General features: G+C 52.9%; 2 protein-coding genes across 23 annotated transcripts; one reads left to right on the top strand and one right to left on the bottom strand.

Annotated features, from left to right (window-relative positions):
• Positions 1-323: 323 nt before the first annotated feature.
• On the bottom strand, positions 324-5296 carry Dnajc5g (DnaJ heat shock protein family (Hsp40) member C5 gamma). 5 transcript variants are annotated; one of them, XR_013047421.1, is made up of 7 exons: positions 4717-4857; positions 3923-4038; positions 3431-3644; positions 2225-2387; positions 1692-1762; positions 931-1266; positions 324-532 (listed from the first exon to the last, which is right to left on the bottom strand). XR_013047421.1 is itself a non-coding variant. In XM_042266906.2 (6 exons), exons 2-5 carry the CDS (start codon positions 4033-4035, stop codon positions 1716-1718), a joined length of 537 nt encoding a protein of 178 aa, XP_042122840.1. In that variant the 5' UTR covers positions 4036-4038; positions 5187-5296; the 3' UTR covers positions 324-1266; positions 1692-1715. The 5 variants fall into 5 exon arrangements, 4 of the variants coding, with proteins under 4 accessions (XP_042122840.1, XP_042122839.1, XP_076415695.1 ...); XM_042266906.2 differs by lacking the exon at positions 4717-4857 and adding an exon at positions 5187-5296 and having other exon boundaries at positions 324-1266; XM_042266905.2 differs by having other exon boundaries at positions 324-1266; positions 4717-4882.
• Positions 4832-24731, top strand: Slc30a3 (solute carrier family 30 member 3). 18 transcript variants are annotated; one of them, XM_076559572.1, is made up of 12 exons: positions 4837-5091; positions 15961-16032; positions 19379-19514; positions 19975-20139; positions 20448-20629; positions 21134-21280; positions 21378-21531; positions 21969-22028; positions 22097-22295; positions 22519-22624; positions 22831-22965; positions 23909-24731. In XM_076559572.1, exons 5-12 carry the CDS (start codon positions 20500-20502, stop codon positions 24055-24057), a joined length of 1080 nt encoding a protein of 359 aa, XP_076415687.1. In that variant the 5' UTR covers positions 4837-5091; positions 15961-16032; positions 19379-19514; positions 19975-20139; positions 20448-20499; the 3' UTR covers positions 24058-24731. The 18 variants fall into 18 exon arrangements, with proteins under 18 accessions (XP_076415685.1, XP_076415686.1, XP_076415691.1 ...); XM_076559573.1 differs by lacking the exon at positions 19379-19514 and adding an exon at positions 16576-16668; XM_076559570.1 differs by lacking the exon at positions 19379-19514 and having other exon boundaries at positions 4832-5091.
• The last annotated feature ends 1776 nt before the right edge of the window (positions 24732-26507 follow it).

The raw sequence follows: 26507 nt of genomic DNA, 5'->3' as shown, positions 1-26507 counted from the left end.
ACAGGCACACATGTGCAGAACATTTATACAGACGCATGCATGCAGATGCACACACAAACACACATAAATAAAAAAGGGAAAAAGTTGTGAGAAACAGATGCGTCTAGAAAGAATCCACATGACGCAGTAATTTGGAACACCAGTGATCCAGTCTGCAGAGGAATCTTAGGGTGACCGACAAAATCACCACCATTGGGCATCTTTGACCCCCAACTCCACAGCGATCACCTCTACTGACCATGTCAGCCTCATCCCGGACGTGAGCAATAGTAATTGGTCTTTTTCTCTACCCCACACACGACTTGTCTTTTTGGGGTCCAACATACACTGGAATTGGACAGATCTTTTTTATTGATATTCTTTAGTCCTCCTTCCAATGAGGGCTGAAAGGTTTGAGGGTTCCTAGGCCCTGATCCCACACGAGCACAAAAGAAATGGCAAAGAGGATACAGAGAGGATGCCAAGCCCACGACACACAGAGGCTGGAGTGAAGTCTTCCAAGTACAGTCTGTCCCCAGCACATTTCATGGCCCTGGGTTGAGAACAAATACATGGGGATCGGCCTGCATGAGGAGTCATGAAGAATGGAGGCAGCAGGCACTGGTGCCTGGGCCGCGGCCAGTCCACAGGACCTCGGCTGTGGGGGCGGGACTGGAGTCCCAGGGGAGCCACAAACCTCAAATGCACCCCCACCTTTCCCAAGCTGTCTTATGGATAGGGTGTCGATGCCAATGCCCGAGGTACCAGAAGACGGTGAGACCAGCCTCCCAAAGGTGTATTGCTAAGAAATGAGGCTGGTGCTAGAGGTCCCTGGTACACAAAGTTGCAACAAAGGAGGATTAACTGGTCCCCCAGCTCTTGGGACAGGAGCCACCTTGCTTAGTGGTCGGGGTCTTGGTAAAGTTAATCAGCAAGGGCTCAGGGACCCACCTTGGCAAGTACCCAGGCACGCACTGGAAAAAGAGATCTCAGGAAACGCCTGCCGCCACGGCCTGAGATCTCATGTGGATAAAAGATGGGAAGGGAGCTAGAGCCAAATAGAAGAAGAACAGCGGAAGGTTCTGTGTGGACAGGCTCAGTGGCATGCATACCCAGAGCAGAGATCCTGCTCTTTCTAGGATGGATGTTGTCATATCGCTTCTGAAGCAGGGATTGTTTTTAAGATCAGGAGTCAAGTCAGGATCAGAGTCAGGACGGGGCTACTTGCTTCTTTCTCTCTTCAGCATGTCCGGTGGGCTGCGTGGCAGGTGACGGTCACTGTGTTACCTGGTGGTACAAACAGTGGCAGTTGGAACCTTATTAGGAATAACCACCGGTAATTGAAAGCACACTGCCTCTATGTAGGAGTGTAAGCAGCTGTGGTTGATGCGATGAGGAGACTTCCCAATAATGACCCAGCTGAAGTACTGGATATGCCTTAAATATATATAACACATGTATATATGTGTGTGTGTTATATAATACATATATAACATATCACACACACGCACGTGTGTGTATATGAGGGTAGGCTCTTGCGCCACGGCATGTGTGCAGAGATCAGAGGACACTCTGTAGGAGCCAGGTCTTTACTTTCCACCACGTGGGTCCCAGAGGTGAAACTCAGGCTTGGTGGCCATCGCCTTTCCCGGCTGAGCGGTCTCTCCGGCTTCTCTAATCCTGCAAGCACTGCTGCTTCACCGTTTACATACCTCACTCGCCTTTACGTGTCCTTACTAATCCTCACTGTCTTCATCTTCCATCTCAGTTTTCTGGGGTGCTCCTGGGGTGGAATTATAACACGCTTGCATGTCTACAGTAACAACCGTCTCCATTTCTTTAGTGCACAGATGAGAAAAGAAACCTCGCAGTTCCTCGCTGGCCATCACCAGGTGGCAAGGTGTGAACTTCAGCCAACGGACCATTGTAGACTTTTAACTCTCTGGGGTGGGAACCATCTCAAACAGTGTATTCCCCCCACCCCACCCCCAAGGCTGGAGGTGGAATCCAGGGCCTCCCACGTGCTAGGCAAGTGCTTTATCCCTAGCTCATCCTTCTAGTTGCAATACGCCACATCTGCGAACTTGTCTTCAATTCTTTCCTTCCCAAGGCCTGTCCCCCCCCCCTCCCCCCCCACGGTTCCTCGATCTGAAAAGGCCGGTGCTAGACTGCAAGGGTCAGTCTCCTTTCTCGCCGGTCCCTCACGCTGCCACACCTTACCCCAACCCCTGCCCCTGCTCCCCACCTGATCTCTTTGGCTGCGAACAGACGTTCGGTTGCTGACAATAGACATTCTTCTGCTGCTTCTTGGGAACTTCCTCGGGGGGTGGACTGAGCGCTCCACAGCAAAAGCAGCAGCAGCAGCAGCAGCAGCAGCAGGTCAGAAGGCAGCAGAGGATGACGAGTGTCTGCAAGACAGGAGAGAGGCCATGGTCTCCCCTCCATCCTCACGCGCAGAAAGCGACAACAGAAGCATGGGTCTTGAGAAGAAGGCAGCCCTTCCTTCCTTCCTTCCTTCCTTCCTTCCTTCCTTCCTTCCTTCCTTCCTTCCTTCCTTCCTTCCTTCCTTCCTTCCTTCCTTCCTCTATTGAAATAGACAGGATCTTACTGTGTAGCCCAGGCTACCAAGTGCCTCTCAAGGGCTGGGCTCGGAGGTGTGTGCTACCACAGCTGGCTTGATCTTACTTTATGTGTGGGTGTTCTGTCTTCATGTATGTCTGCACACTGTGTGCATGCCTGGTGCCTGCAGAAGCCAGACAATGGCTCTGGATCCTCTGGGACGGGAGTTATGGAATATGAGCTACCACATGAGTGCTGAGAATCAAACCCAGGTCCTCTAAAAGAGCATAAAATGCTTCCCGCTGTGTTGTGGAATATTATCTTAAGGTGTGCTACATTTGTGTATGCTGTGGAACATTCGTTTAGTGATGCACAGATGTGTTGCATTCTTTTATGTTGCATTTGTCTAACTCTGTAAAGCTGTGTTACTGTGCCTGTCTAAAACACTGATGGCCTAACAGAGCTGAACGGCCAACAGAAAGGCAGGAGAAAGGATAGGCGGGGCTGGCAGGCAGAGAGAATAAAGAGGAGGGAAATCTGGAAGGAGGGATCAAGGAACAAGAAGAGGAGAAGAGGAGGACATCAGGGGCCAGCCACCCAGCTACACAGCCAGCAACAGAGTAAGAAAGTAAGACATACAGAAATAGAAAAAGGTAAAAGCCAGAGACAAAAGACAGCTGGGATAATTTAAGAAAAGCTGGCAAGAAACAAGCCAAGCTAAGGCCGGGCATTTATAAGAAAGAATAAGCCTCTGTGTATTTATTTGGGAGCTGGGTGACGGGCCTCCCAAAAGAGTAAAGAGTGAAAACGACCCAAACACAGCCGTGAGCCATCTCTCTAGCCCCCTCCAGCTCCTTCCTTCCTTTTTGAGGGAATAGGAAGAATGGTGTACCTTGAACCAACAACTGTTGGCTATAAAGTAGTATTTGACGCCTTCTTCACCAAAATGATCGAGCAGGTATATTCCCAATGAGCCATGCTGGTCGTAGATCTTCTTCTTGGTAGGGTCACTGAGTACAGCATGGGCTGTGTTGATCTCTTTGAAGAATTCTCCTGCTTGAGTGTCCCCTGGATTCTTGTCTGGATGATATTTCAAGGCCAGTTTCCTATCCAGGCAATACCCAAAGGACAGTGGGGAGGGTAGGAGGTGACTGGGGTAAGAGGACTAGGATGGATGGCAGAGCTAGGTCTTTAGAGGGTGCAAGGTCTACAGGAGATGAGGTAAAGGATGGAGGCAAGGTCTACGTGTCTTCCAGTGTCAGTGAAGAAGGGGTGGCCTTCTTTGGCCAAACAAAAGCTTCTTAGGGTTTAAAAAGGGAGGGTCCAATAACGGTCAAGGGGTTGGGGGGAAATACCAGGGTTGAATGAAGGTGAGAGTCTGAACCTGTAGGCTCTTTTGATCTCTTCCGGCTGGGCACCTTTCTTTAGTTCTAGCACCGCATAGAGGCTGGTTCCAGTCTGGGATAGTCGCCGGGCTGTGTCATCTGCGTGAGGCATGCTCTGGGCCAAGAGGACAAAGTTACAAAGGCAGTAGTCGTCTGTGGCTCCCGTGACTTGAATCGGAAGAACGCAAACGTGAAGGAGGATACATCTTCCCCCTCACATTTCCCGGTGTCCTCCATGGACCTCACAGTCTAGAGGGGTAGGTCTAAGATGACAAAAAGGCTGATTTTGTCCAAAGCTCCTTCACCTGAAGTAAACAGCCCGACACCTGCTCAAGCTGGTGGCTGGGTTTGAAAGACCAGGGTAGCCCAGCCATTCAAAAGGGGGTGGATCAGAAATCGAGAAAAGTCACAGCAACAGGGGGTGGGGGATAGGAGGGTAGGAGGTTGGGGGTGGGTGGGGAGGGGAGAGAAGAACCAGCCAGACCCAAGCCCACCTGTGGGGGTGGGAGAGTGGTCGGGTTCAGGTTCAGGACCCCAGCAAAAGACTTGCTTTCCTCTCAGCCTCTAACCATCTCACCTCTACCCCTCAGAGCCCACACTGATGAGGACAGGAGGACTCCCTGGACAGAGGGAAGCCTACAGGAGCTGCTGCAGGGGATACACTCTAAGGGATGAGGTCCCCAAAGGAGTGTGGCTGAGGCCTGGGGGGCCCATGGGCCCCAGGAGGAACCAGGGCAACCACATGTGTTGAGACAACCTAGCCTTGTGTCGACTCCCCCACCTGGCTCTTTACCTCAGCACTGGTCTATTAAGCCAGGTAGACCTCACACAAGTTTCCTTCGTCCTGGGGGGTGCGAAGCTCCATTTTGCCGCTGGTTCCGTGGCCAACTGCGCTTGCGCACTGTGTAGGCGCAGCGAGTCGTTTTTTGGCACCGCCCAGCAGAACCCGGTGGAGAGCTCGGTCCCGGGCCTGGGACTTATTTGGCACCAGAAGCCTGACCCTCGGGCCCCGGGCTGGGCAGTTACTTCCAGCCGCCAGGGTAGAGGCACAGCCTCTTCCACATCATCCCTCTTCTCCAGGGAGAGTCCATGATCATCCCGATCACCGTCATGGCTCTCCAACTCACTCGGGAAAAAACGGTGGGCGTGGTGACCCGGCAGATGAGAGGTATGGGCAGGGATCGTCCTCAAGAGTCGTCACTTGGTCCGTTTTTTTAACCCCCCCTTACCTCTAGAAGCTTGTCTACAAACGTTGAGACTCACCTCAGGTGTCAGATTTCGGGGGAAATCAGTCCTCCGCGCCTCGGGAGGGTCTCATCGAGGCACTGACCCCGGCCAACTGTAACCGATCGTTGGCACCCTCCCTCAAAAATGACGTTTTGGGGTCCTTTCCGAAAGCGCCTTCGCTACCGTGCTTCCGTAATAAGGAGATACCACCGTGTAATTATCTAATCTAGATTGTATATTGAGTTGTTGCTTGATAGTATATTAATTAACCCTTTTCACGAACAGGCTCACAGACGGCCTGGAACAGATTTCTGATTTTTGTCTAAGGAGAGAGAGAAAGAGAGGAGAGAGGAGGAGAGAGAGAGAGAGAGAGAGAGAGAGAGAGAGAGAGAGAGAGAGAGAGAGAGAGACTGACTGGCTTGTGGAGGTCAGGGGACAACATGTGAGAGTCAGTTCCCTTCTGTTAGGCAGGTCCCAGGGATTGCGCTCAGGTGACCCTGCTTGGTGACAGGCACCTTCACCCAGTGAACCATCTAACTGACCCTGAATATATACATATTTTCCCAACTCAGCCCTTTTTAGATGTGCACGCTTCGTCAGACAGGCTGTTAAACTGGGTTCTCCTTCTTCCTCCTTACGTCCTAACCTTCACCATAATCTGTCTTTTTAGTCAGGGTTTCTATCGCTGCGACAAAACACCGTGACCAAGAGGCAAGTTGAGGAAAGGCTTTATTAAGGCTTGCACGTCAGCATTGCTGTTCATCACTGAAGGAAGGCAGGACAGGAACTCAAACAGGGCAGGATCCCAGAGGCAGGAGCTGATGCAGAGGCCATGGAGAGGTGCCGCTTACTGGCTTGTTCGCCATGGCTTGCTCAGCCTGCTTTCTTATAGAACCCAGGACCACCAGCCCAGGGATGGCACCACCCACAGTGGGCTGGACCCCCCCCCCCCATTGATCACTAAATGAGAAAATGCCTTACAGCTGGATCTCAAGGAGGCATTTCCTCAGATGAGGCTCCTTCCTCTGAAGAATCTAGCTTGTGTCAAGTTGACACACAAAACCAGCCAGGTCATGTATATGTATCATTCTTTTCATATTCATTTCTTTAATGTCTTCCTTTCTCCGTTGACAGTGCCCACAAGGGCAGGAACCTTGTTGGTTTGTATCGCCAGTACCTACAGCTACGCCTGGCTCATAGCAAGGGAATTAATGATTTGTTGAATGAACTAAAGCTAAAGGCTCCCTCTCCCAGGGGAAATGAAGCTTGGAGACTGGCCAGCAAAAATTCCCTGGGATAGGAGCTGGAGAACTGCACAAGATGACAGACAGTATCCTCCCTCATATGGTTCTAGAGGCGAAGGAATGGAAAGGGCAGATAGACAGGGTTTCTCTGTGTCGATTTAGAGCCTATCCTGGATCTGGCTCTGTAGACCAGGGTGGCCTCGAACTCACAGAGATCCGCCTGGCTCTGCCTCCTGAGTGCTGGGATTAAAGGTGTGCACCACCACCGCCCGGCTCATTATTTCTTTGTCTTAGTATTCCTCAGCTCTTTTTTTCTTTTTTCTTTTTTTTTGGGGGGGGGGGGTTTCGAGACAGGGTTTCTCTGTGTAGCTTTGCACCTTTCCTGGAGCTCGCTTTGTAGACCAGGCTGGCCTCGAACTCACAGAGACCCGCCTGCCTCTGCCTCCTGAGTGCTGGGATTAAAGGCGTGGGCCGCCGCCGCCGCCGCCGCCGCCGCCACCACCACCACCACCACCACCACCACCACCACCACCACCATCATGCCCTCTGACATTCGAGTTCATCACAGTCTGTCGCCCTTGAAAGAGCCTTTCATTCCTGTGAAGCCCTGCTCTGGATGAGAAGATGCTGAGGATAGGCAGCCGCAGAGCATTGGATAGAGCAGGCCAGAGGGCCTGGCAAGCTGTGACCGAGGCTTCTAGGCTCTGCTCTCCAGAAAACACAGCTCTTTTGATGGTTTCTCACGAGCAGGTTTTTTTTTTTCTCACCCCATCACTGTAGTAGGCTGAGCGTGCAAGTCAGGCGTTAGATCTCAGGATCTCCATTCTGGCTCTGATTTTAACAAGCTGTGTGAACAGATCCCTTTGCCTCTAAATTTCTTTTTCTTCTGCTGTAAAAACCTGAGCTACCCCACAGGACTGATTCCAAAACTTTAATTAAATCTAGTTGCAAGAAAAAAAAAGAATTATTTTTTTTAGAAGCCAAGCATGGTGATGCACGCCTTTAATCCCAGCACCTCGGAGCAAGGCAGGCAGATCTCTGAGGCCAGCCTGGTCTACAGAGCAAGTTCCAGAACAGCCAGGGCTACACAGAGAAACTCTGTCTTGAAAAACCTAAATATTAGTGATGATGATGATGATGATGATGATGATAATAATAATAGGAAAAGAAACAACAAAATAACCTTGTCAATGAATGATTACAGGTTAAAAATTCTTGAGTTCTTTGTCTTCCCATAATGCCTTGAGTCAGTGAGCTTACTGTATCCTAACGGCCATTTGGTCCTTTCTGGAGAAACCGTGAAGCATCCCTTGTTTATCCACAAACAAAAAAACACTAGTCAGCCGGGCGGTGGTGGCGCACGCCTTTAATCCCAGCACTCGGGAGGCAGAGGCAGGCGGATCTCTGTGAGTTCGAGGCCAGCCTGGGCTACCAAGTGAGTTCCAGGAAAGGCGCAAAGCTACACAGAGAAACCCTGTCTCGAAAAACCAAAAAAAAAAAAAAAAAAAAAAAACACTAGTCATAGGGCTAGAATACACACACATACACAAGACAGCAAACACTGGCATATTTGTACCTAAAATACCGTGCTCTGGAACATATGTAATTGGAGAGAGAGAGAGAGATCATAATTTGTCACATCTAACAAGCAGGTTTGAGAATTACAGTTTTAGAGCTGGAAAGGAGTATGGAGATTTAACCCCAACCTGTTCCTAACTGAAGCAGTTATTTCTGGAAGAGAAGGACTGAGCTGCTGCAGGTCACCCAGTGGTGTCCAAACTCACTCTCCTGACCCCAAGTTAGCGTCTATGCAATGGCTGCCCATTATGGTTTCTGCCCTGTGTTAGTCAGGATGCTTTCTCTAGAGGAGTGGTTCTCAGCCTGTGGGTCACAACCCCCAAGTAGCAATGAAAATAATTTTATGGTTGGGGGTCATCACAACATGAGAAGCTATTTAAGGGTTGCAGCTTTAGAAAGGTTGTAAACCACTACTCTAGAGAGACAGAACTGATAGATGAGAAATCTTAGAGTGGCTTACAGGTTTTGGTCCAACTGTTTCTGTAATAAGCACACAGACACCAATGAGAGTGGAAGAAAAAGATGTCGGCCGGGTGGTGGTGGAGCACGCCTTTAATCCCAGCACTTGGGAGGTAGAAGCAGGTGGATCTCTGTGAGTTCGAAGTCAGTCTGGTCTACAGAGTGAGATCCAGGGCAGCCAGGGCTGTTACACAGAAAGTCTGTCTTGAAAAACAAACAAACAAAGATACTGAAAACTTTGATACCCTGTGCATTTTGTATTCTCATTTTATACTCCAAAACCACAGGTGGGGTGGCCAAGCAAGCAGGACTTTACAGAATGGCCGTGGTTGGGTTGCTAAGGGCAACGACCCATTGTTTCTGCTGTTCCTCCAGGTCATTCTGTTTCAGGTAGCGAGTGAAGCCAGGCTTGATAAATAGGTCATACAAGCAGTGCTGTGAGGGAACCACTAATAAATCAGTATCCACTGATAAATCAGTATCCACTAATAAATCAGTATCCAATGATTGGTCTTTTCCACTTTATTCTACTTCACGACTATCCTAACATTGGCTGTCTCGGGATGCAAAGTCTAAGAATCCAGTTGAGTCCATGAGGCTGGATGTCTCAGCTGGTCTTCAGTATACACCAGAATCCCAAAAAAGTAGACTTTTTTTTTTTTTTTTTTTTTTTTTTTTTTTTTTGCCAGTGAAGGAATGGACTTGCCAGAGAGAGTGAGGGCAAGCAGGCAAAGAGCAAGAGCTTCCTGCTTCCATGTCATTTTTTTAGGCTGCCACTAGAAGGTTTGGTCCAGGTTTAAGATGGATCTTCCCATCTCAAGAGATCTAGATTCGGGATGGGTCTTTCTTACTTCCAATGATTCAATCAAGAAAAATTCCTCCTCTGTCTAGAAGAAAATTAAAAATAAGTAAATAAAAACCAAAAAAATAAAAATAAAAAAAAAGAAAAGAAAAAGAAAAATTCCTCACAGGTGGGTACCCAGCAGCCTGGGTTTTAGTGAATTCTAGATGTGATCAAGTTGACAATTGAGAACAGCCACCACATATCCCAATTAAAAACTACATCTAGCGGCTAGAGACGGCCCAGTGGGTAAGAGTGCCTGCTGCTCTTCCAGAGTCCTGAGTTTGGTTCTCGGCAGTTCTATTGGGAAATTCATAACCCCTTGTAAGTCCAGCTCCACAGAATCTGACGCCCTCTTCTGGCCTCCGTGGCCACCTGCATACATGTGGTGAATACACACATACACATAAATAAAATCTACCTCTAGAGACAGACCAAAGCTGTGGGTGTTCATGTTCTCTCGTGGGTGATGATGTCTGTCTTCCCCTTCTGATTCCCAGAAGGCATGTGTACTCCAGGGGACAGGAAATCCCATCAGCCCAGCTTTGTCCCTCTGTCTTCCCAAAGCTGGACATTTCAGGCTAGGAGGCAGAGGGTTTCCAGTCAGAGTGACTGCTTCAAGTCTCCGCCCTCTGTGACCCCAGTCATACCTGAGGCAAGGGTAAGAGCATGCCTGCTTCATCTCAAGGGGACGACTGTAGCTAGAGTTTTCCTGCCTTGCCCACAGTCGGGACAAATCTTTGTCACCCGCCAGTCCCACAGCCACTCAGACCCAACCAAGTAAACACAGAGACTTATATTGCTTACAAACTGTATGGCCATGGCAGGCTTCTTGCTAACTGTTCTTATAGCTTAAATTAATCCATTTCCATAAATCTATACCTTGCCACGTGGCTTGTGGCTTACCGGCATCTTCACATTCTGCTTGTCCTGGTGGTGGCTCCTTCTGTTTTCCTGTTCTTTCTTTTCTCCTGTTAGTCCCGCCTATACTTCCTACCTAGCCACTGGCCAATCAGTGTTTTATTTATTGACCAATCAGAGCAACGGATTTGACATACAGACCATCCCACAGCAGACGACAGCTTCTACCTCTTTGGGTTGTTGTTTCAACTGAATTTTTTTCCCCCTGAGACAGGGTTTCTCTGTGTAGTTTTTGGTGCCTGTCCTGGATCTTGATCTGTAGATCAGGCTGGCCTCAAACTCACAAGAGATCTGCCTGGCTCTGCCTCCCAAGTGCTGGGACTAAAGGCGTGTACCACCACTGCCTGGCTTATTTTTTTATATTATTATTGCTATTATCATTGTAATGATTCTGTCCTGTCTCCTCCCCACTTCAAAAACAAAGAAGTTGCTTTCCATCGTGTTGAAAGAAAGAAAGAAAGAAAGAGAGAGAGAGAGAGAGAGAGAGAGAGAGAGAGAGAGAGAGAAAATCAAAGACTCTTCTCTGAGATTTGCTTATTGTCCCTGGTGTCTTCCTACCCACTTTATGTGTCCTTCTCCCAGGTCCTTATAACCCCACTTCTTACTCCCCTGCCAGAGTGCTTCAGGCTGGCCATGAATTCTGCATCTCAAGACCAGCTTACCCTCTCCAAACTCAGTGTCTTCCATCGCCCTAACATAGTCCCACAGTCATCTAACTAGTCTCTACCACATTCCAGCTGTTCCTCAGCTGTTTGCTGCTCTTGTTCCATGAATCTCATGAAATCTCTATTTAATTAATTATCAATTAACTTATTCAAGAAGTATCCACTAAGTACTGCCGATATGCCTGGGAGCTTAGGTACACTGATAAGTGGCTGAAGTGTTTTAAATGTTTAAAAAAGATTTCTTCATTTGATTTTATGTGTGAGTGTTTTGCCTGCATGTATGTATGTGTGCCACATGTGTGCTTGGTGCCCATGGAGGTCAGAGAGGGCATAGGTCCCCAGGGACTGGAGTTACAGATGGTAGTGAACCATTACGTGGGTGCTGGGAATCAAACCTGGGTCCTCTGCAGGAGCGACAAGTGTTCTTAGCCACCGAACCATCCCTCCAGTCCTCCAAAGTCCTTTTTAATAGATTTTTTTTACATGTGTATGGATGCCTGAGGATGCCACAAAGGGCATTGGACCCCCTAGAGCTGGAGTTACAGGTGGCTGTGAGCTTCCTGACATGGGTGTTGGGAACCAAACTCTGGCCTTCTGCAAGAGCAGTAGATGTTCTCACCAGGGACCATCTCTCCAGCCCCCAAAGTCCTTGTCTCATTGACTAGTCTCAGCCTTGAGAGACACCCATGAGCTCTTTTCACACGTATTTATTGAGTGCTATTATGTCTGGCTGGTCTAGATGCCAGGGATAAAGACAAAACTCTTAGGCCCCCTCAGGGCGGCTCATGGGTTAAGGTGCCAAGCCTGATGACCTGAGTTCAATTCTGGGTGCCCACACGGAGGAAGGATAGAGCTGACTCCTACACGAACTCTACCCTCCACCTGTGCATAGTGGCACACGTGCATCCACATACATACACACAATAAATAAATATACACATTTAACATACGTGTGTATACACATATACGCTCCAAAGCTCATGTTCTTTCTTGGAGCATTTTGTTTAATTTTTAAAGATTTACTTTTAATCTTTATTCATGTGTATGTGTGTGTGCATCTGTGTGAGTATGTGCACATGAGTGAACACAGGTATCCCAAGAAGCCAGAAGAAGGCACCAGACCCACTGGAAATCGAGTTACAGAAGCTGTGAGCTGCCTGATGTGGGTGCTGGACTGAACTCAGGTCCTCTGGGAGAGCAGCAAGTGCTCTTAACCACTGAGCCATCTCCTCATCATCCCAGCTCCCTTTTTTTTTTTGAAACAAGGTCTTACTGCATAGCCCTAGGCTGGTTTTGAACTTGTAGAGATCCAGCTGAGTACTGGGATTAAAGGCAAAAAAGCTTTGGTTTTTGTTGTTTTGTTTTAGTTTTAGTTTTTGGGACAGGATCTCACTATATAGTGAGTTCCAGGACAGCCAGGGTTATAGAGTTCTGGAGGCAGAAACAAAGCAGATCTCTGTGAGTTTGAGACCAGCCTGCTTTGCCTCTGCCTCCAGAGTGCTGGTATCAAAGGTGTGTGCCACTATATCTAGCTAAAAAACAAAACAAAACAAAACAAACAAACAAACAAAAAAACCTTTTTCTTTTGCTTTGGTTTCTTGAACTAAAAGCCATTTTTTATGTTTATTTATTCTGTGTGCATATGTTTACATGTGTGCATGTGTTTACATGTGTGCATGCACCTCTGTGTTGGTGTGGAGGTGAGGGGACAACTGGTAGCATTTGGTTTTCTCCTTTGGTCATGTGTGGGGCGTTTGCCCACCACCCCCACAGCTTCCCAGAGTTTTCTTGAGTGTGAGCAGCAGGAAATATTAGATAGAAGGATTTATAGCGGAGAATCTTGCGGAGATAAACAGATAGAAAATAAAGGATAGCCTCGAGAGGGCCTGGAACCTATTCCAACAGGCCCCAACTGTCTCTGGCCCAGGGTTTTTATAGAGATGCCAAGGGGTGGAGCAAAAGACCTCCTCCCCCAGCACAGCCAAGTGCAGACCATCTCAGACACCTGCACTCAGGCCCGTGGTCCTGATCATCCTCTATTCGGACCCGCTGGGTAAAGCCACGAGGAACCCGAGAACGGGCTCCCACAGTCATGTGGGTCAGGGATTGGATTCATGGTGTCAAATTTGGCGGCAATTGCTTTTGCCAGCTGAGCCAATTCGCTGGTCCTGTCTTGTTTTACTTTTAAAGAGACGGGATTGCTATCTGCAGCCCAGTGTGGCCTTGAACTCACTGTGTAGCCCAGGCTGTCCTCAAATTCTTAATTCTCCTGCCTCAGCCTCCTGAGTGCTAAGATTACAAGCAAATGCCACGACATCTAGCTTGGAGCTTATATTCTGATGGGCAAAAAAGGGGAAAAAAATAAGTAAAAGGGTGAAGGCTAGTTAGCTGGTTTTGTAGCTCGAGAGTGATGGTAAAGTACTTTCCAAGCATGCACAGGCCCTGGGTTTAGTCCCTATGGATGCAATAAAAAGGGATGAGGAAACAGGTCATCGGCACATGTGACAGAGTCCACTACAGTTAGAGATACGGACAAGTGCAAATACCCTGTGGCAGGGGTGTGCCTGGCATATTGTAGCCTTGTGGGACTCACAGGAGGCCAGAGTAGTTGGGGAAGTGGAGCAGGGGAGTGGGTACATGAGGTCAGTGTCGGGGCTTGTAGGCCAGCAGAAGGATTTTGACCCGTACTTGATCTAAGAGAGAAAATGACTAGTCAGGTGGTGGTGGCACACGCCTTTAATCCCAGCACTCGGGAGGCAGAGCCAGGCGAATCTCTGTGAGTTAGAGGCCAGCCTGGGCTACAGAGTGAGTTCAGAACAGCCAGGACTACACAGAGAAACCCTGTCTGGGGAGGGGGGAGAGATTGGGCAGATGAGGAGGAGGCAACAAGGAGAGAGAAAACAGGCAGTCAGCAAAGTAGGAGAAAAAAGAGAATGATGTCCTGGGAGCCAGGTGAAGAAGAATCAAACAGTGTCCAATGACAATTACAGTTCAGGGGGTAAGCAGTAAGGAAGAAAAAGGAGTGTGCCAGGAGAGTGTTGAGTGTGAGACCTGACCTAGTTAAGAGCCGGGGAAGACTCCCTGGGGCAGAGGAGACATTTCAGCTGCAGGCTCTCCTGCTCTCTTTATTACCCACTAAAAGCCCGCCTCCTCTGCCTGCTGCTGTTTGGAATGGCTTAACTGAGAGCCATGTGGCAGCCGCTAGTGGGGTGCTGGGGCACAGCATGCTTAGATTGCAAATTTTGCCTGCGCCCAGCTTTAATCCTGACTTCATTGCCTCCTCTCCCAATGGGAGCTGGTCCAGGGTGGATTTTTAACCTGGATACCCCAGCAGCTTCTTCCAGGCTGTTCTGACAGAGGCCCTCTGGAATCTGGCCCTGAATCGTCCTCCTGGGGACAAGCCTTTGGGACTAAGAGGTGACCAGTGAGTCACCTTAGGGAAGATTGCTAGAGGCAGAGCACGGCCAGGTAGTAGGACATGTGGATGAGTCGATATCGCACTGATTTAGCAAAGGACCATAGAAAAGAACTCTAGAAATCACTAGGAGGGAGCCTTGTCTATCTCCTTCAGCACCAGTCCCTAGCAAGGGTGGTCGTGGATGGTGGTAGGAGGTGTTGTGTAAACTTGACAGTTCCATAAAGGGGACACCAGCTTAAGACTGGCCTTCCCCCATCCTCTCCAGGTGCAGCATGGTTCCCCCAGGTCTGTCGTTCATAAGGACCCTGTGCAAAATTGCGGTAGGGCCTCTTGGTGACTCCCGGAGAAGCAGGCATAAACAGGGGTTTTAGCGCCCACTTTTCCTTACGTAGGTTCCCAAGCGGAGGCAACTTTTGGTCTTCCCACTGCCGGCACTCTGGGCTTCTGCAGGCGTTCGGCAGCCAGACACACAGAGGGGCTGCCATCCATCCTCTCCGACGTTCCTTTCACTTCCAGGCCTGCCGGCTTCCCACCCGGTGGCGGGTCGGGCACGTGCCAATATCCGCGCCCCCTCCTGGGCAGTCGGGGATGCTCCGCGGCGCTGCGGGCTGCCCAGGAAGGGAATCCCAGAGGAAGCCATTGTTGTCACGTCCCCTGCTGTCGTCATCGGCCTAGGCGTGCCTAGGAGCCGGTTCCCCATTCTGGAGCTCTCCCTGGCCACTGGGGGCGACTCCGGTCTCTGGAGTGCAGGATGGCTCTTTGCCCGCCCCCCCCCGCCCCCCAGCACCAGCGCAATTGGAATCAGGGGAACCCCAGGGCAGGCAGAGAGTTTAGAAAACCGACGGCGCTGGGCATGATTTGCCTGGGCGCTGGCTTAGCTGAACAGGGAGGTGATGTCCACTCTGGCTCTGACGTGGGCCAGCAAGGTGACCTTGGCCCGGGGCTTCCCCTCGGCTTGTCCTGAGACAAGAGCTGAGGCCCCCAAGACTGTAGGGGAGATTGGGAGGCGAGGCACGGGTGCAGAGGAGAGTCCGACAGTGGCCTCGGGCGCGCGTGGGCGGAGGCCCGCACCAAAGGCATGCAGACCCTTTCCTGCTCGGCTTCGCCACTCACTACCCTCCCTTTGCGCATGCCACCCCGCAAACCTGGCGCCAGCCTAGCCGCACTCTCCCCCGCCGGAACAGCCAGCCCGCTGCCCTGCCGGTTTTGCCTAATCCGTTTTAAACCTCACCTCCTCCGCGAAGCTCTCCCGGGTTAACCCCATCACTTCCAGGCACTGGCGTGCTCACGGTTTCTTTGATTTTTCAGTTTTTTTTTTTTTCCGAGACAGGGTTTCTCTGTGTAGATTTGCGCCTTTCCTGGGACTCACTTGGTAGTCCAGGCTGGCCTCGAACTCACAGAGATCCACCTGGCTCTGCCTCCCGAGTGCTGGGATTAAAGGCGTGCGCCACCACCGCCCGGCTGATTTTTCAGTTTTGTTTGGTTTGCTTTGCTTTTTTGGAAATGCACACGCGATCTCCTTGTTTGGAACAAGCATGTTGAGGGCAGGTGTCGACCCCCGGGACCTTGAATTCAGAAGGCTCGCCGTGTTCCGAAGGACGCGGCTGGTGGGTTTATTGCCTGGGCTAAGTACCCCCCAGGTGAGAATGCACAGCCCAATTCCTCTCCCCTTTTCATCCCGCAGTGGCGGCAGGTGTGAGGAGTAGAGCGCACTGAAGGTTTGAAGTTTCGACTCGAGCTTTGGCCGCCGACGGCTGTAAGTCGCTCCTTTCTCTGGGTGTAAGTCTTCCCCCAAAAGAGCACACCAGACGGTGTTACAGTACGCAGGCAAGCAAGGAGTCGCGTGCTGGCAGGCTGAACAAGCAGCCCCCCTCAGTCAGCAGTGGCTGGTGACCCTGAGAGGTGACAGTGCACCTCCGGCTGCCCCGGCCTCGGTGAGGGGATCGGAACCCACTCCCTTCAGCTGCTAGCCCGGCGGCGGGGCCAAGGTAAAATCTGATCCAGATGGGAAAAGGATGGGGCATTTGTTCCAGGTCACATGACCTTGTGTGGGTCTAGGACTTAGTTTACATATCTGGAAAGTGGGGATAACATATGGGTTGAAGGACAGCGGAAAGGTTTTTGTTACCCGAAGTCGCCGTATAAAAATAAATGGTAATTAGCGGTACAGTGCTTGGGAGCAGATTTTGCTCATGAATTCCTATTCCAGAGCCTCCACAGTGGGATTTCTGGCTGGAGTCCTTGGAGTTGTTTGGGAATGTGTCACCGCTCACCCCAGATTCTCTCTGTTTCTCTCCAGATCGATTTGGCACCTGTTTCTGCCTCCGCGTGGGGGCCAGAGCCACAAAGTGATTGGGTGGTGGGACGACGCCCCTAAGCCCTCTTGCGTAGGGTAGTGTCTCTTCCAAAAGTTTGGTGCCAGAGGGGTCCCCGGGTGAGAAGAGCCAGGCTAGGAACTGGTGGGCGGGACTCGGGCAATGGCGGGGCTGGGGAGATGGAGCGCTGGCTAGAACCCCAGTGTCAGGGCACCGTGGTGGTTCCCCCACCCCACCCCACGATTTGGCGCGCGGGGGGGACCGGGTGGACGGGTCTCTGGTTTAGGGGCGGGTCCTGGGGGCGGGTCTTAAGTGTGGGAGAAAGAGAGAGAGACTCCGGAGCCTGGAGGCGGGGTTTGGGGAGCTCGCCCCACGTGGGGCGGGGCTCCCGCCGCCGCGGGCTCTGCAGTTCGGACTCGGAGCGCCACCGTCGCCGCAGTTCCCTCCACTCTGGTGGCCCCACGGCCCTGCGGGGAGTCCGGGGGGTCCTCGGGCCGCTCGGATTTGGCACAAGGCCGGGCCCGCCTCTCCCCCTCCGTGCGGCCTAGACGGCCGGGGCAGCGGGGACATGGAGCCTTCTCCCGCCACCGGAGGCTCGGAGACCACCCGCCTCGTGGGTGCGGGAGAGCGCAGCGGCGCCGGCGGCGGCCTGCGGTTGAAGAGGTAGGACAGACCTGGGCTGGCTCTCAGCCCGGGGCCACCCGACTCATGCCATCGCTCCATTTCGTTGTCTCCCTCTGCGCGGGCCCGGCCCGCCTCCCCAGCGCCCCGGGCTCCCCAGACTTGGCCAGCCGATCGGCCGGCCGCAGCCCGCCCCCGTCCCCGCCTCGCCTCTGCCCGACACCCCATTTTCTCGAGGCCAGGTGCAGCAAGTCCCCTGCCGCGGCGCCCCAAGCCGCCCGACCCCTGCGCCGCTTCCGCCGCGGCCCGGGCTACGAGCGAGCAGCCGCCGCTCCGTCGGACCGAGCGGGCCAGCTACGGCGAGGTCCGCATTGCCCCTTGAGCCTCGCCTCCCAGCCTCGGAACCCCGGCTTTAGGCCTCGGGCTCGGGGCGCCCCATCCAGCGGGCGGCCAGTGGTGGGCACCGGCTCCGGGGATCGGCTCGGGCTCAGCGGGCGGCCGCGAGGAAGCGAGGGGGCGGCGAGGAAGGAGCAGGTGCGGGCTGGGCGGCGGGGGGTATTCCCGGCTCCGCACAGACGGGGCCGGGGGCGGCGAGGTGTGAAATGAGGCGCCGAGCGGCCGGGACAGCGGGCCGGGGGCGGCGGCAGAACCTCCCCCGCACCCTGCAGGCCGCCCGCGCCCGCCGCCCGCCGCCGGCGGCTCCGTCTGCCCTGCCATCTCGGAGCGGCCACGGCGACAGGCCCTCCCTGGCCACCTCCGCTAGCCATTTTGTCTGACCGTCCGTCTGTCTCTGGAATTTGACAGGGTCTCTGGCTTTCCGTTCTTCCATCTCCCCCCATCTATTTCCCTCCCAGCCCTCTCCTTTTGTCTCCGTTGTGGTCTTCTGTGTGTTTCCAGTTCTTTCCTTGGGAGGGGGGCCTTGAACCTGAGTGGGTGGGGGAATGGGGTCAGAACGAAGGAAGGATTCTCTCTGCAGGGGACTGCAGTGGTGGGCAGCTGTGGGGCTCCAGCTGGGGCCCTGGCATCGCTTCCGATACCCTTTGGCTTTGCATCATCAGCCCCTCTCACTTGCCTAAGGAATTCTCCAGGCCTCACTGTTCGCCCCCACACTATATCGTTTTTTTGTTGTTTGTTGGGGGATTTCAGAAGGCCAGGGAGGGAAACAGCCTCCAGCCCTGGACAAAATGTAGCCACCCTCCGCACCCCAGCAGAGAGGCCCCTTTAGTGCCCACTTGATACCGAACAAAAGGGCAGCCTGTTGATGGGTGGCTACAGCCATGGCTGGTCGTGTTGCGTCTTACGAGCCTGCGGAAGGCGGCTGGCTACAGACTCCCAACTGCCCAGCATCTGTTTCCTCTTCGGATTGCATCTTCATCCCCTGGACCATTTTCATCCTCATATGACCATTAGTCACCAGATCCTGCGGGATTTTCCGAGGCCCTGCCTGTTTACCTGACCCTCCTCGGATGCCGTGCCTGGCAGAGCATCCTGGCAGACCCATTCTAGACTCTTCCATGTCCTCTGTCCCTCACTCCATCATCAAGGTCATTTCAACATGAAGATATGTGCACGGTCCACCAGTGGACCCCTCCCTCAAGCCCCTTCCTCCGCCCTTCATCCAGCACCGCACTTACACTCCAAGCTGCATACCTTGTCATTATAATTCCACCTGTCAGGAGCATCTTCTATGACGTGTGTCTCCCTCTGATACCCTCTACATCCCATTTAAGTCAGTCACTCCCCCCCACCCCCACCCCCCGTGCCCCAGAGTGATTTGTTTAGAACCCACCCCCCCCCATAGCCTCTCCCTGGTAGAAGCCATGTTATGCGTTTGTCTCCCACCAGGCTGGGGTCCCTTGTGTTGGCTACTGCTTGCCATTCCTCGTGGAACGAACAAGGGGGGTCTCTAAAGCCACTGTACCTCCCTGCCTGTCTCTTCTGGGGACACCAGAATTATGCACACTCATTCTCAGGCTAGGAAGGGGCTTTTCATTAAGAAATACACCTGCCTTTCCACTCCTGAGGTTCCCCCATAACTGCTGGATACCCCCAACCTCGGCTCACCCCTTCAGCACTGTCCTCTGCAGTCTGGTGGCTGCCAGTGCTCCTTCCTGTCTCCTGCTGGGATCATTTTCCCACAGGGATAATGTTACTCCTGTATTTCAGGACTGTCTTCTGGGTTGAGGTCCTTTAATTTGTCCTTAACTTGCTGGGGTACTGGAAGGACAGTGGGGGCCGTGAGAATTGGACTAGAGCAGATCCCAAACAGAGTCAGTTGGAGTCCTACCTGTGGTGTCCCTGGGTAAGGCCCCGCCCGTCCCTATTGTCAAGGGATATGTGGGCATACTGGACTCCAAATCCACTGCTGTCGCTACCACCCCAGATGTAGCCGCCAGGAAACCCCCGTCCTGTGACAACCCTGCTTGCTCCCCTGGTCTGTGTTCAGGGCTAACCTTCACCTCTTGATCCTCCTGCCTCAACTTCCCATGTGCTGGGACTGCAGACATGAGTCATCACGCCAGTTTCCACTCCCCTTTCAAAGCACCTCACTTGTATCTCCTGGCCTGAGAGGAAAGGACAGATAGGATTTGGGGACCGAGGCATTGGAGCAGAGCTAAGAGAGATGCATGAAGCGGGTTTGTGTGTGCCATGCTCTCACACTAACTTTCTTTCCTGTTCCTCTGGCGCTTTGACTGTCTCTGTCAAAATCCCCCCATTTTTCAAGGCCTTTCTCATGTGGTTTCTGTGATCTCCTCCACTAGAACTCATTTGAGAACGTCAGAATTCCTCCAGCAGCAACATCTGCCTTCTGCTGTGTGTCATCGTGTCTAGTCCACATTTGTTCCATTCACCAAGAACTCACGTCATTCAGGAGGAGTGGCCGCTGGTTTTCCGTTCCTGGGGTGCCTCTCGTAGTGTAGGATTTGGTCAGTACCTAGTCCCACCTCCACCACCTGCCAGCTGTGCGGCTCCCACCCGCTCTCTCCCTTCGGCGGAGATTTCACATCCATCCGTTAAAACATTAGCCTTTACTTTGCAGATATGGGAGCCTGTGGCCCTGTGTATGGAAGGAGAGAGAGCCCCCACATGCCCGCAAAGCTCCGGGCATGACTGGGTCTAGCAAAGGGGCAGAGGTGGGCCCATCTGCTCAGGCAGGCCCCGGGTCCGTCAGCCAGGGCGTGACCGGGTCAGTTCTGGGGTCAAGCTCGAGGGTGAACATGTCCTCCCACCTCAGTCTTTTCACAGAGCCCTCAGAGCCCCTTCCTGAGGAGCCCAAGCTTGAGGGGATGGCCCGCCACCATTGCCATAAGAACGCCCAGGCGCAGTCAGGTCTCTCTCCCGAGAGGCTGCGAGCTCGGAGGCAACTGTATGCTGCCTGTGCTGTGTGCTTAATCTTCATGGCCGGGGAGGTGGTTGGTAAGTTGGGGGGGGGACACCCCTCCAGTCCATATTCTGTACTTCCTAGGCCAAGCAAGCAGGGAAAGAGAAGGGCTGGGAGGGACTAGCAAGGCCAGAGCATGTGGGGGGGACGGGGGGGGGGGGGGGGGACGGGGATTCAGGATGAACCAGCACGGCGTTTGTGGGGCCAGGCTCTGTGTGAACTGGCATTTTAAGAACCCTAGTCTCTTGTTATGAAAATCAAATATATTACTATGGAAAGACTAGAAAAAAAATGACCTGTAATCAGATGGGCGGCGGCGCACGCCTTTAATCCCAGCACTTGGGAGGCAGAGGCAGGCGGATCTCTGTGAGTTCCAGGACAGCCTGGGCTACACCAAGAAATCCTGTCTCGAAAAACCGAAAAAATAAAACAAGTACTTGTAATCTTATCGCCCGAGAAAACCCCGGTCTCTTTTTGGTGTGTCTCCCCACCCCACCCCCGCTTTCCTTTCCACACCTCACATGCTGCACATTTCCTAGGTGGGTATTTGGCACACAGCTTGGCCATTATGACCGATGCCGCTCACTTGCTGGCAGATGTAGGCAGCATGGTAGCCAGCCTCTTCTCCCTCTGGCTCTCCTCTCGGCCAGCCACCCGAACCATGACCTTTGGCTGGCACCGCTCCGGTAAAGCCCTGCATGACTCAGTGCCCACCCCCACCCCGCACCCCAGCCCTGCCCGCGCCTTAGGGCCCTGACCTGACAGACCGTTCTTCCCCTGCAGAGACTCTGGGGGCTTTGGCCTCTGTGATCTCCCTCTGGATGGTCACCGGCGTCCTGCTGTACCTGGCCTTCAACCGTCTGCTGCATAGTGACTACCACATCGAGGCGGGTGCCATGCTGCTGACCGCGAGCATCGCTGTCTGCGCCAATATGCTGTATGTCCCAGTGTGGAGTGGGCACCAAGTGGGGTCTAGAGAGAGAGGCAGGGCCTTCTTCCAGGGTAGTAGAGCTTCACCGGGGGTACCTGGGAGAGAGACAGTCAGCCGGGAGACACTTGCTGAGGGCTTACTGGATAAGGCCCTACTTTTAACAGTGTGGTCTTATCTGAGTCTATCAATCCATGAACACTAGTTTTACTTCCCAGTATCCTGTAAGAGATATGCCAAGGGGCCACCTGACTATTCACACAGCAGGGCCAGGGCCCGAACCCCCACCTCTGGCCCCATGTCCAGTATCTTTTGCCCCTGACAGCAAAACTTCTCTCTGAGGTAGTGCTAGATTTCTGGGATGGGAAACGGGTGGCGGTGGGTGCCGGAGGGGAGGCCAAGAACGGGCCATCATATCTGGCTGAACCTCTCTCCTTCTCCTTCAGAATGGCCTTTGTGCTGCATCAGACTGGGCCTTCCCACAACCATGGATCTAGGGGTAGAGGGTACGCGCCACTGGAGGAGGGGCAAGAACAGGCCATCATCTGGCTGAACCTCTCTCCTTCTCCTTCAGAATGGCCTTTGTGCTGCATCAGACTGGGCCTTCCCACAGCCATGGATCTAGGGGTAGAGGGTATGCGCCACTGGAGGAGGGGCAAGAATACCCCCTGTCCCTGGGAAATACCAGCGTCCGGGCTGCCTTTGTGCATGTACTGGGAGATCTCCTTCAGAGCCTGGGGGTCCTGGTTGCCTCCATCCTCATCTACTTCAAGGTACTGTTGTGGAGGCTGCCTCAGTCTCCCCTCCTTATTCTGCATCCCACCCCCTTTTCCTGGTACCCTCTGCTTTATTCACCTCAGCTTCTAGCTTCGCAGAGCCTCTCCCAACTCTGGGTCATGTCTGCTTCCCCCTCCGCGAGAGTCTCAGGATCCCTTCAGGTTCCGCTTGCCAAGATGGCCCTAGAGCCTTCTCTAAGAGGTATCGCTCTCTCTACAGCCTCAGTACAAGGCGGCTGACCCAATCAGCACTTTCCTCTTCTCTATCTGTGCCCTTGGGTCCACAGCGCCTACCCTTCGAGACGTGCTCCGCATCCTCATGGAAGGTGAATTGAACACTGGTGCTCCCGCCCCCGGGCTCCCTTGGCACCCGCCCCTCCTCTAAAACTGGGAGGAAGTTGCTTCAGGAGGGCTCTTGCCAGAAAGAGGGCAACAGGGTGGGGGAGAATGGGACTGGGAGAGTGGAGTCTGGGGGGGGGGGGGCGCTGCTCCTGGACGGGCCCTGGCGGCAACACGGTGGCATTGGTTGCAGGTGCCCCTCCCAGCATGGGGTTTGAACCTGTAAGGGACACACTGCTGTCAGTGCCCGGAGTCCGAGCGACCCATGATCTCCACCTGTGGGCCCTGACACTTACTTACCATGTTGTCTCTGCACACCTGGCTATTGGTAAGTCAAGGCTAACCCTACCTGTGGTGATAGCCAGGCGTGTCGAGGCATTGTTTGTTCGAGACCGAGTCTCACTAACGTAGCCCAGGCTGTCCCTAAGATCCTCCTGCCTCAGCCTCCTGAGTGCTGGGATTTCACGTATGAAATACTCTGCCTGTTTTGGTTTTCTTGATCTCTCTCTCTGTCTCTCTGACACACATTCGTGTGCATACTCATGCACACACATACTCTGGAGACAAGGAGGCCTGGGCACTGCAATACCGTTTCTGAAGCCTCATGGGGACCTGGTGCCTTTAAAATGTTACCAGTACCTGAAGGACGTAGTTTGGTGATTGTGGCGGGCGCCACGCAGCAGGGTATCACGTTGCTATTTAAAGTGGTGATTATGAAGCCTGTATGGCAACTAGGGAAAATGTTTGTGGTATAATGCTTGAGGGGAAAAAAAAGCTGAATATAAATTATATCTACATTATGATTCAACTATTAAAATATATATACAGTGACTCATGAGCTGACAAAGGGTTTTTGAGTCTCTCCCAGATGCAAGAAGCAATCAGAGGCTTGCAATTTGGATGCCAAAAATATCATAACTTGTGGGATGTTGGATGGTTACTCAAGAGGGACAGTGGGGTAGGATACTTAACATCTGGCTTGTCCTGGAGAGACGGTGGTGTGGCAGCCGCATATTGATGCTCAAAGGCAGAAAGGACTAGGTAACTGGGCACAGTCTGACGCGTTAGCATGGCCCACTGGAGGGAATCTCCCTCACGGTTTCTTTACAATTTTACGCTGCTCCTGTAATGCAGTGATGCAGGAGGAAAATGAAGAGCCCTGTTCAGTCCTTTGGGGCTGTGCCGTGCTCGGGCCCCTCCGCTCCTTATCACAGCCCTGGGCTGTGCCCGGCTCCCCAGGGACGGAGCCGCCTCTTATCGCCCTCCCACAGACTCCACGGCTGACCCTGAAGCTGTCCTGGCTGAGGCCTCATCGCGGCTCTATTCCCGGTTTGGATTCTCCAGCTGCACCCTGCAGGTGGAGCAATACCAGCCTGAGATGGCCCGGTGTGCACACTGCCAGGAACCCACCCAAGCCTGAGCTTCGCCCCACCCCTCACCCCACTGCCAGGCCCAGACTCAGCCATGGACTCTCAGCACCTGCCTCCCCATCACAGAAGGGACCATCTTCTCTCCACCTTCCACCTGCCAAATGCCCCAGCCCCCGCCCCCCGTGGTCAAGACCAAAGTGTGTGTGTGTGTGTATGAGAGGAAGTCGGGGGAGGGGAGGATCAGACTGAATAGTTGGAAGCAGTTTAGGGGTGTGGGAGCCTCACCATCCACGCTCCACGTGGCTTCGGAGAGTCATGCTTTCTGTGAAATTCATGTGTCCTTGTGGCAGGCTGGCCGGCTAGCTGGGGACATCTGCCTGCCTGTGTGGTGTTCGTGTGCCTATGCCCGGGGAGGTCATCAGGGGCCCCCTCCCCACGTGATCCTTGCTCTGTCTATGCAGGGGCCCCAAAGTCTGCACTTTGTTCCTGTGTCCCAGCCCTGTGGTTTTGTCTGTTGTGTGTGTGTGTGTGTGTGTTCTTTGGTGCTGTGGCCTTGTGTGTCTTTGTACCTGTGTGGCTGTGCTGGTCTCTGAGTCTGCTCTACCTGTGTATCCACTAAGGGGTCTGTCTGTCCATCCCTCTGTTGGTGCTGTATCCTCGGCTTCCCCCCAGTGGAGGGGAGGACCCCACTGCAGCTCCACCAATAAACTTGTATCTAACTGCATGTCTGGACTCTGACTCCGCGGAGGTGGGATCCGAAGGGACCGCCCGCAGCCCTCCCGGCCCCTCACAGGCCGTCAGCTTCTGTCCCTGTCCTTGGATAGAGTCGGATGGAGGCCACCAGCCTCTCCCAGCTTTCCAGCCCCGGCTCTTGACCCAGAAGAGTCCCTTTGTGGGCAGGACAGGGCTGCAGGAGGCAATCCTGGAGAACATTCACATTTAAGAGCTCCAGCCGGCCAGGTCACGTTCCTGTTAGTGGGAAACTGGAACCCTGTGGGGAAAGGGGCCGTGTGGGCTTGGTCCTTGTACTGTGTCTGCAGGGCTGGAAAAGACAGCAAGGTGTGGGTGTATGAATACCATGGCTTTTCTTCACTCTTACTCTCCTGTCTTAAAAACCATATATTTCAAAGACTCTTACAAATCTCCCTCTTCTCTGTCTCCCTCTTCTTGTTTTTCAAGACAGGGTTACTCTATGCAGCCCTGGCTGTCCTGGAACTCATTCTGTAGACCAGGCTAGCTTTGAACTCAGAGATCCGCCTGCCTCTGCCTCTTGAGTGCTGGGATTAAAGGCATGAGCTACCCGTCTCGTTTTTTAAAACAGTCTCACGCAGTCCAGGCTGGCCTTGAACTCGCTGTGTAGCCAAGGATAACCTTAAACATGTCTCCACCTCCTGAGCGCTAAGATTGCAAGCATGGGCTACTATAAGTTTTATGAGGTGCTTGCCAGGAATCAAAACCAGGGCTTCATGTGTGTGAGGCAAGAACTCTTCATAACTGAGACTCACACACACACACACACACACACACACACACACACATACACACACACACACACACACACACACACACACACACACACACACACACACACGGGGAGCGGCGGGGTGTCTCAACTTGTATAGCTGACCTTGAACTCTTAATCCTGTCTCTGCCTCCCAAGTGCTAGGATTATAGTCTTGAGCCACCATATCCTGCTAGCTCTTAAAAAAGCAAACTCTTTACACTTTGGTTTTAGACCTGTGCTTGGGAGCAGCAGAAGTTAGCTGGCCCGTCTTCCCTGGGTTGATATAGTTTCAGCCCAAAGCCCAGTCCCTGGTCATTTTCATTGGCCCATTCATGTTTCTGTGAGCCTTTCACCCCATAAGGGAAATACTTCATCCTAAAGTTAATTTTTACTGGGGTTCAACACAGGGGAAGTGTTTTCTGTACTTACTCCCAGGAGAAACTGCTACTCAGTCCCCCTTGTGTGCGTATACCAATATCTACATAATAACATCAATGGGATCCTTTCTAGGCACCATGGTGTCAGCTGCTTTGACATGTGTCCTGGACACATTTTCCTGCAGCAACACACACGGGTTTCATGACATTTTTCAAGATGAGGTTTATGGACATGTTGACGGTAGGCCTTCTCACTGACGGACATCCAGCTGGGAGCCTGGCCCGGCTGGGCACTTAGCGGATGGCAGAAATGGCTGGTTTGGCATTAGAGCTGGGGGTGGAGGGCTGGGGGTCCACCCACTCAGGCACGCTGCGGGGCCTGCCCCAGCTGCTCTCCATGCATTGCTAGCTCCTGACACTTTCTCATTTTCCGTCTCATTGATTACAGGCCCCGAGTGACGGGGTGGGGGTGGGGAGAGTGGGGAGGAGGTCCTCATGATCACCCACCCCCCCACCCCCGTGAACAGCTTTAATCTGCTGCCGCCTGAGATGCCGGGTACAGGAGAGGGAGCCGAATGCTCAGGACACGAAGAGACCGTGTATCCAGACTGGCTCCCAG

The sequence above is a fragment of the Peromyscus maniculatus genome, chromosome 22 (genome assembly GCF_049852395.1).
Source record: "Peromyscus maniculatus bairdii isolate BWxNUB_F1_BW_parent chromosome 22, HU_Pman_BW_mat_3.1, whole genome shotgun sequence".
Taxonomy (NCBI): Eukaryota; Metazoa; Chordata; class Mammalia; order Rodentia; family Cricetidae; genus Peromyscus; species Peromyscus maniculatus.
This window is presented reverse-complemented; position numbering and strand designations above follow the sequence as displayed.

Coding starts and splice junctions, on each gene's coding strand:
- Dnajc5g (XM_042266906.2), bottom strand. CDS start 4,035: ATGCCTCACGCAGATGACACAGCCCGGCGACTATCCCAGACTGGAACC. Junction 3,645..3,922: donor GAGATCAAAAGAGCCTACAG/GTTCAGACTCTC, acceptor TTGCCTGGATAG/GAAACTGGCCTTGAAATATC. Junction 2,388..3,430: donor CCAACAGTTGTTGGTTCAAG/GTACACCATTCT, acceptor CCTGTCTTGCAG/ACACTCGTCATCCTCTGCTG.
- Slc30a3 (XM_076559569.1), top strand. CDS start 17,160: ATGGAGCCTTCTCCCGCCACCGGAGGCTCGGAGACCACCCGCCTCGTG. Junction 21,281..21,377: donor CTTTGGCTGGCACCGCTCCG/GTAAAGCCCTGC, acceptor CTTCCCCTGCAG/AGACTCTGGGGGCTTTGGCC. Junction 22,296..22,518: donor CCATCCTCATCTACTTCAAG/GTACTGTTGTGG, acceptor CTCTCTCTACAG/CCTCAGTACAAGGCGGCTGA.